The sequence below is a fragment of the Sminthopsis crassicaudata genome, chromosome 2 (genome assembly GCF_048593235.1).
Source record: "Sminthopsis crassicaudata isolate SCR6 chromosome 2, ASM4859323v1, whole genome shotgun sequence".
NCBI lineage: Eukaryota > Metazoa > Chordata > Mammalia > Dasyuromorphia > Dasyuridae > Sminthopsis > Sminthopsis crassicaudata.
The window spans coordinates 495,275,240-495,284,798 of record NC_133618.1 but is presented as its reverse complement, the minus strand read 5'-3'; the positions used below and the strand labels follow the sequence as shown (position 1 = coordinate 495,284,798).

The 9,559-nt window shown below is 39.0% G+C and overlaps 1 protein-coding gene across 1 annotated transcript in view; it reads left to right on the top strand.

Annotated features, from left to right (window-relative positions):
- The first annotated feature begins 210 nt into the window (after positions 1-210).
- The window catches only part of TGM6 (transglutaminase 6), a 46,344-nt gene continuing 36,995 nt past the window's right edge, over positions 211-9,559 (top strand). Inside the window, exon 1 of the mRNA XM_074285185.1 lies at positions 211-287. Coding sequence (XP_074141286.1) covers positions 281-287 — 7 coding nt within the window. The 5' untranslated portion in view covers positions 211-280. The remainder of the gene's footprint in view (positions 288-9,559) is intronic.

Sequence of the window (9,559 nt, the reverse complement as noted above, 5' to 3'; positions counted from 1 at the left end):
CTCTCTATGCAGGGATGTTGTCTTCCGTGGCCACCTTCCAGGAACAGGTGAGTGAAGGTAATTACTGTAGATGATTATGTGCTTTACCTGATGAATAACAAGTCATCTTATTGAAGGTTGAAGGGGCCACACCCCTGCCTTTGAATGCTGGCTTCCCTGACTGAGCAGTGTCCTCAGACTTCCCTCATTAATGTTCTTCAGTCTGGCTGTTGGCTAACACTGTCCTGTCCTTTCACCAAAGTGCTGAGGGAAAGGGGAGTCTGGGGCCCCTGGAACCATCATGGCTGGTGAGTGGAACTTGCGCATTAGGCCATTGGAAGGGGGGTGTGGATGATAATTTCTCTTTAAATGTGAGATGTCCTTGTGGCTCCTGGGATTTCTCTGGAAGATGAAGTCTTTGATGAGAAACTAAAGCAGAATTGTGGATCCCCAGACTTGGGGCTAAAAGGAACCTATCTCCTCCAACTCCTTCCTTTTACAGATAGTAAACTGAGGCCATAAGAGGGGAAAGGGACTTAATCAAAATCACACAGTGAATTAGCAGCAGAAGAGCAGAACCAAAATCTCAATTTAATTCAATGAGCATCTACCAAATGCCTGCTATGTATAAGGAAGACTATGTGGTGTGGCAGGAAAAGCATGGGGCTAAGAATCAAGAGTTCCAGCTCTGCCATTCACTAGCTGTGTAGTCACGAGCCAACAACTTCCCTTCTCTGGGTTTAAATGCCCTCATCTATAAAACAATGAAATTAGACTCCTGATGTTTTTCTTAAATCCCTTCCAAAGAATCAAAAGTAAAATGGTTTTCTTGGCATTGGGGATATAAAGATAGTGATGATACAGACCCTATTCTCAAGACAATTATAGACTAATGGAAGAATGTAAAGTAGACAAATATTTAAGATACAAAACAAAGAATGATAACTAGACGTGAAAAGCCCAGGTAGAGCACTGTGAAAATTGGAGGAAAAGAAACTGATTGAGGGGAGGATGAGGAAATTAAAAAGAAGAGGGGATCAAGGAAAGCTTCATGAAGGAGTTGGCATCTAATTGGGCCTTGAGAGAAGGGAGACAGTTTAACAAATGGAGGTATAGAATGGAGATGAACAGGGAGGAGGCATAGGAATTTGCAGGGACAAAGGCATAGAGATGAGAGTGCAGAATGAGAATGAGGAACAACAACAACAAAAAAAAAATTGGTCTGAATGGCACTTGAAATGCATGAAAGGAAGTACGGATGGAAAAATAGGTTGGAGTCAAATTATGGATAGCTTTGAATGCCAGACTTTAGAAAAAAGTGACCTTGGTTTTATTCAGTAGATAATGATTGTTTTTAGTGGAATCACTTAAGGCTGTAGACTCAAAGTCAGAAACTTGAATTTCAATCATAGCTTTGACCTTTCCTAAACAATGCTACCATGCAGTCACATAGCCCATGTGAACCTCAGATGCTTCAACACTATAATGGGGATGTGTGATAATTAAACAACTTCCTATCTTGATTGTTGCAAACCAACTTCTTTTAAAAATGTAAAGTACCATCAGACTGTCAATTATTATTATGAGCCTGCTGACAATTTTCAGCTCTGGTCCATACCAGCTATGTGATCTTGAGCAAGTCACTGACATTGTCTTCATCTTATTTTCCTCTTCCATAAGATGAGGGAACTAAACTAGATGACCTTTGGAGCGGGTTTTAGTCAGGTCTCTTTTACCTTTATCTCGTGAGTACGGAGTAGAGTTGGAAGACTAAGGACAGCAATAGGGACCAAAGTCTTTCATTCAGCTCAAGGACATTGCAGTAATCCCATCTGTCTATGGCTGGAGAACAGAAGAGCCTCATTTGGGACTAAAGAGTACTTTATTCCTAACCCAGGTAGAAATGACAAGGATGTCTTTTTTGTTAGTTTTCCCCAAAGGGGAACCTAGTGTGAGGTCCTGGATAGAGTTGGCACTCAGTAAATGTGTTAGTTTGGACAAGATTAAAGAATCATTCTTAATCTTCATGGGAAAAAAGATGGAGAATCTATTTCCTAGGGAGGAGCAGAGCAAATCCATCACCCCATCAGCACCCCTCAAGCATGTCTATAATCAGAGACTGTGAGGACCTCCTCCCTAACATGTCTAGTCCCCAGTACACAAGTTTAAAGGATTGTTAAAATCCTGAAGTAATAATAGCTCACCTCTATATAACGCTTTATAGGCCACGGGTTGTTTTACGTCATCGAATCATTTGATCCTCAACATCCCTGTAAGACAGGTAATACAAGTATCATTCTCCCCATTTCATAGATGAAGAAATTGAGACCCAGAGAGGAAAAGTGATTTCCCACCAACTACCAATTTGTCAACTCCAAGCCCAGAGCTTTTTTTTTTTTTACTTCATGTTCTATTTTTTCTGTTGCTACTTTTTTCTGTCTCTAATATAAGTGTTTGTGGATATATGGCTTAAGAAAGAATTGGTTTCGTATTATTGAGGTCCGAAGTGTGGATAATTTACCAAGGAGACAATAGCTAAGAATCTACTGAATTTGGCTTAGTTTCTCTTCTTTGGATGTGCCTGTGTACACTGGCTTCTCAAAATTACCTTGGATTAGTGGTTATGAGGGCTGGGGATTGTGGAGCATGGTTACAACTCCACATTTCACCCTAGAAGTTTTTGCATCAGATCTTGGAGAGCTATCGTGGAAAAAGCTAAGATTTATCAAAAGATTGAAGTTTGAATCCTGACTCTGAAATTCATTTAATTGTCTGATGATGGCTAAGGCCCTTGGCTGCTCTGAACTTCAGGTTCCTCATCTCTAAAATTCTGACACTCTCTGCCTCATAGGGCTGTTGTGAAGAAAGTAGTTTGAAAAACTTAACTTCGATGGAAATAGGGATAAGACCCAGACTTCTGATTTCATTGGATCAATAAAAACTTATTAGTACCATATTATGCGTCAGGCATTGTCCAAAGTGATAGGAATACAAAAAAAAAAAAAAAAAAAAAAAGTCTCTCAAGGAACTTTCAGTATAACAGGGGAAACAATACTTCAGTAACTAGGTATAAACAGATTATATGCAGGATTATTTGGACAAAATTAACAGAGGCAAAGCACTAGAATTAAGAGGGATCAAGAAAGGTAAAATTATAGAAGGTAGGATTTTAGTTGAGACTTAAAGGAAGCTTAGACGTAGAAATGAGGAGGAGGAGGATTTCAGGCATGGGATAATAATGCCCAGCATCAGGAGATGGAGTTTCTTATGTGAGGACTAACATTCTCACTGGAGTTGTAGGGTACACACATGGGAGAGGAGTGTATAAGGTAGGAGAAGACTGTAAAAAGAGATAGGTAGGGGCCAGGGCTTAAAAGTCAAACAGAAGATTTTATTTAGAGAACTTCCAGATAAAGATAAATGTGATCCATATTCAGATCCCACAGTCCTCTCCTCTGACCCTCTCCATCACAAATCTATTGGAAATGGCCTGAGTCGTTTCATTGCTGAAAAGAACCAAGTCCATCACAATTGATCACCTCATAGTCTTGCTGTCACTGTGTACAATGTGTTCTTGATTTTACTCACTTCACTCAGTATTAATTCATGTGAATCTCAAAATATGTTTTCTTTGAGCTGAACATCTTTACTCTAGGAAGCCCTCCCTGACCATCCCCACCCTATAGGGACCTCTCCTTCCCAGAGCACTTACTGACTATCCCTCATTGGGTCCTGCTCATACTCAACCTTGTGTTGTACTCATATGTACATGTTTCATCACCCCAATGAGAAGACAATAATAGTGGATAGAGTACAGGAAGACCTGAGTTCAAATCCAGATTCTTACCAATTATGTGACATAACCAGAGGACCCAAAGGATTCTTCAAGAGATGGAGAGCCTAGGAAAGGGAGTTTTTCTTCTCCTGCACAAGTTATTTAATCTATGCTCGATTCCTCAACAATAAAATGGGAATGATAAGAGCAACTACCCTACAGGGTTGCTATGAGGATCCAATCAACTACTATTTGGAAAGCTCTAAGGCACATTGCCTGGCACATAGTAGGTACTATTTAAATATTTATTCCCATCTCTCCCCTCTCATTTCTATAATATGAAGATTTTGCAAAATATTTTCTGCACAACAATCCTATAAAATGGGCAGTATTATTATCTCCATTTTATGGGTGAAGAAAATGAATTTCCAAAGAGTTAACCTACTTGTACCCAAATTAAGTATCTGAGATTGGATTGAAACACAGGTCCCCTGACACTAAATCCAGGACTCTTTCCACTGTCAACCTTCTTAAAGGACAGAGTTCTATACAATATCCCTAGCTTTATCCATGGTAAGCACCAAACTAGTAGAATACTTCAAGAAGCAGTAAGGTAAGCTAAAAAGAGATCCAGAATAGAGATCAAGAGCTGGGCTCTAGCATCAGTTCTAACATTAATTCACTCTGCAAAATTAGCATAAAGAATTCATGTCTTTGTTTGACCTATATTGAATTGCTTTTGTCTAAAGGAGGGAGGAGGGAAAGAAGAGGAGAAATTTTGAAACACAAGGTTTTGCAAGGGTGAATGTTGAAAACTAATTTTGCATTTATTTTGAAAAATAAAAAAAACTATTATTATAAAAAAAATTCATGTCTTTTCCAGTTCTGACTTTCTATGTTCTAAGTTCAAGGATCTCTCCTAGTCTTGACATTTATGTTCTATATTCTAAGGTTCTATCTAACTCTGATATTCAATATTCTAGAGTTCATTGAACTTCAAACATATTTTCTATGGCCTCTTTCAGGTATTGCTTTTTTTTTTAGATCTGACTTTCTGTTTTTTGTGTACTAATGTCCAATGGAAATATTCACTTAATTCAAGGTTCTGTCTGTACTAGGAATGACCTAGGGTTGATGGGCTGTTGCTTTGCTCAAGAGAAAAGCTAATGAGTCCTGGTTTACATTGTAAAAAATTAGCAAAACCCCTAATTAATCAATTAGCTGTAAAGTTCAGATGTCAGTGATACATTAACCAAGGACATAATGGAACAAATCAAAAATCAATTAATTACACATGAGTCAGTCATCCAAATGCTGTCTAGAAGGAGGGAGGGAGGAAGGGTATATAGTATTTGGAAGTCTCCCTAGCTTAAGTGAATTCAGCTCTAAAGGATTGGAATTAAGCTGCTGAATCCTCTTTTTATACCAAGTCTTGAGCAAAAGACTTAGCTGGGTGGAAGGGGCAGGAAGGTAGTCCTAGCCCATTTTGGGGGCCCATAAGAGGGCCAAACATATATAGCTAATATGGACCACAGCTGCTCTTGGTTCCAACAGATACTTTTTCAATTGACTGATCTCTAATCATAAAATAATAAATTTATACTCCACTGATATAACTCAAATAGAAATGGAGGGTGTTTAAACTATACATAAGGATGATTATGGAACATATAGGTGACTCAATGGATAGAATGCCAGATCCAGAGTCAAAAAGACTCATTATAAGGAGGATGAGTCTTCTTCCTCAGTTTAAATCTGGCCTCAGATACTTACTAGTTGTGTGACCCTGAGAAAGTCACTTAAACCTCTTTAACTTGGTTTCCTCATCTGTAAAATAAATTGGAGAAGGAAATGGCAAACTATTCCAGTATCTTTGTCAAGAAACCCTAAATGGGGTCAGAAAGAGTCAGACACAACTGAGAAATGCCTGAACAACTGAAAAAGGGATGATTCCAAGACACATGTTACCTAGAAACCTCCTACTAAATCCTTTCCATTCTCCAGAGTAAATTCAGATAACTAATTTATGTGTAACTGACCTTTAATCTGCCCCATTATGTCCTTAGTTAATGTGTCACTGACAACTGACCTTTACAGCTAATTGATTAATTTGAAGTTAAACTAATTCTTCCAAAAATCATTAGTTTCTCTCTCTCTAGCAAAGCAATGACTCATCAACCTCAGGTCATCCCCAGTACAGACAGAATCTTGGATTAAGTGAATGTTTCCACTGGACATTAATACAAGAAAACAATGTCAGATCTAAAACAAAAAAAAGTCATAGTTGGAAGGGAATGTGTAAATATGTGTGTATTATGTATATATGTACACATGTCTATATATACATATGTTAATATACTAATATATTAATATATTAGCATATTAAAATGAGATAGGAACATTTTCATCTGATTTGAGTTATGCTCAGGAGTGTTATAGGCTGAGTGTTTGACACCTCTATTAAAAGTCATGGAAGGTGGTGAGTGATATGTTCAAAGGGACACATTCAGAGCAATGAATTAGGTAAATGATTGGCAGCCTATAAAGGATAATTGGAAGGGGAGAAACTGAAATCAAGGAAACCAGTTAAAAGGTTATGGATCTAATACAGAGGTGAGGTAGGTGATGACTAGACATGAATTTGGCAGGCACAAGCTATCAGATTATTAACCTCTGAAGAAAGGACTGGCCTTGGGATTCTTAGAATAAGGAGAGATTCTAATTCCTCCCCTTCTTCCCCCTTCAAATCTGGTGACTTCAAGTCTTAGCAAGTCAACAATTCAATAAACATTTAAGAATCTGTGGTAGTAGCATGAGTAAGACCTTGTACTAAGTGCTGAAAAGATGAAAAAGGCCTTAAATGCAAGAATCAAGAGTTTCAAATTTATTCCATAAGTGGAAGATTACTATAGAAAGATAGAGGGTTGATTTAAGCATAGGAGCACATTAAGGATATTACTCAGGTAGAAGTGGAAAGGATGAACTGGGAGAAGGGAGAGACCAAGTAGACTTGCTTAATTCCAGGATCTGTCACTTGGGTTTAGACCTTCATTAAAGATCATCTATGTGGGGAAATGTATGTTCTATTTTTTTGAATAGTCTGACTGTGGAAATCCACCTCAAGCACAAGAATCACTTTATGAAATCATAGAAAGAATATTGGAAAGAATAGTGCATGAATAGTTAGAAGATCTGGGTTCAAGAACCAGCTGCCTCACTTAACTAGCTGTAGTCTTAAACAAATCACTTAGCCCCTTTAAGATTTTTTTCTTCAATTGATTGGGAGGGGGGCTGGTAAGGTGGGGGATTGAGCCAGGTGAGCTCTACAATCTATAATCTTTTAAAGAATAATGAAAAACAAAAGAAGTGTGAGCCTGAATAAAGTGCAATGGGAGACCTGAGGAGAGAGAGACTTGAGAGCTAATTTCTCAAGAAGGATGTGTTTGAATTGGATCTTGAGGAATGCATAACATCTGGACTAGAGGGACTCCCTAAGAGAAGCCTGGTAAAAACCCACACACATTCCTCTTCTAGAGAGCTTGTCTTTCTGTCATATTTCTTTGAAGAACTGGATGATAAAAGACTAATTGAGTTTAGGAGAGTTGTAGCTTCCTGAGAAATATGGAGGGAAAGAAGAAAGCCTCTCTGTGAGGAACCAGAAGAATCCTCAGAATTTCTGGAATCAACAGGTTTCTCAACTAGAGGATGGAAGAAGAAGAAGAAGAAAGAAGAAGAAGGAGAAGAAGAAGAAGAAGAAGAAGAAGAAGAAGAAGAAGAAGAAGAAGAAGAAGAAGAAGAAGAAGAAGAAGAAGAAGAAGAAGAAGAAGAAGAAGAAGAAGAAGAAGAAGAAGAAGAAGAAGAAGAAGAAGAAGAAGAAGAAGAAAAAGAAGAAGAAGAAGAAGAAAAAGAAAAAGAAGAAGAAGGAGGAGGAGGAGAAGGAGAAGGAGGAGAAGGAGAAGGAGAAGAAGAAGAAGAAGAAGGAGGAGGAGGAGGAGGAGGAGAAGGAGAAGGAGAAGGAGAAGGAGAAGAAGAAGAAGAAAAGAAGAAGAAGAAGAAGAAGAAGAAGAAGAAGAAGAAGAAGAAGAAGAAGAAGAAGAAGAAGAAGAAGAAGAAGAAGAAGAAGAAGAAGAAGATAAGCACAGCTACTAAAATCATTAAGGAGCTAGGGAGAGCCCAATTTAAGCAAAGGTATGATCTAAGCCTTCACAAATATTTCTGTGTCTTTTTGGACTCATCCACCAGGCTACTTCTCATGTCTGAAATTCATGGTCCTTCATCCTGACCTTTTTCAAATCTTCTTTCTGCAAGACCCAGTTCAGCTGTCATCTCTTCCACGAAGCCTTCCCTGATAACTCCCAGCTAAAAATGTTCTTTTACTCCACAAATTTTTCCAGAACACGTTGTCGAGATCTCTTCTTTGCCCCAATTACATTCCCTCGTATGATAACATATTTGTCCATACACATGTCATATTTTCCCTATTTGACTATATCCTCTCTGAGATAAGGGACTGTGTTCTTTTGTATTTATTTTGCTAGCATTGATCAAAAGGTCCTAAACCTAGTGGATCCTTCACAAATGTTTACTGAATAGAACTAATTTGCATCATGTGTTTGTGATGCCCAATAGAATTTGGTTTTGCTCCTAGCTCACAAACATCCCATTCCACAGGACATTTATCGTACTTCTCCCACCCTCAGATTTCTGATTTAATAATAGACTTCTTGATAAATCTGGGTTTCTCTAGGGGACAAGGAAGCCACGCCAGGGAGCAAAGAGGAGTCAGTCCTATTGGCTTCTGACACAGCTAACGATGACCTGGGGTCCTAAAAACACTTCCTCTAGATCTAAAATCTCAGTCATTTGCCCTTCCTGCCATAAGGAGCTTGATTTAGCCTTTTTTTCTTGGTGAAAAAGCTCTAAAGATCTCTCCCATTCTATTATTCCTAAGAATGGTAAACTTTTTCAGGACCTTGGAGAGGGCAGATTAGGCTGGTTGTTGTGATAGGTTAGGGACTACTTTGTCCCCTGAAAGGCTTCAGGACCTAAGGAGAGTCTGCACCCAAAACTAGGTGACCTTGTTGTCTTTTCAGCAGAACCCCCTCCTCTCTTTGCCCCTCCTGGAAAAGGAAGGAAGAAGGAAACACAGATTGGAATGTGCTAAATAGGCGCGTGGAGGATTACGGGTTGTAGTGATGTTGTCTCAAGAACTGGGAGATCACTCAGCTGCGGAGACTAGAGGGGCGGGGGCAGCAGCGTGGTGGGTGAGTCCAAGAAACTGACGTCTGATCTACTCTTATACAAACACAAACACACCCCTCACTGTTCCTGAGGGGAGTTCATCCACACCCACTGTCATTCAAACCAGACACTGACACTGAATCTGCATACTCTTAAAATAAGCCCCACCTCCTCTCTCTCTGCCTGGAAGAGGACATCTTCCTTTCCTCCATTACAAGTAATTTTAAGACCCTTCATCAGTACTCCCAAGTTCAGGGTTGTGTAATGTTTAAGGGAAGCCTTAGAATCAGGAAGATTTTGATTTGAATCCTGCTTCAGACATTAACTGTGTGACTCTGAGCAAGTCACTTAACCTCACTGAACACTGGTCTCCTCAACCATAAAATAGGGATAACACTTCAGGGTTGCTGCAAGCATCATCGATAATGTACATAAAGTGCCTTGAAAATCTTAATGCACTGTATAAAAGAGAAGCAGAGTGATGTAGTGGATAAGGCACTGATCCTATCTTAATCATTTACTGTGAAATGGATGAAAAGAGAAAAAATATTGGATGAAGAGAAG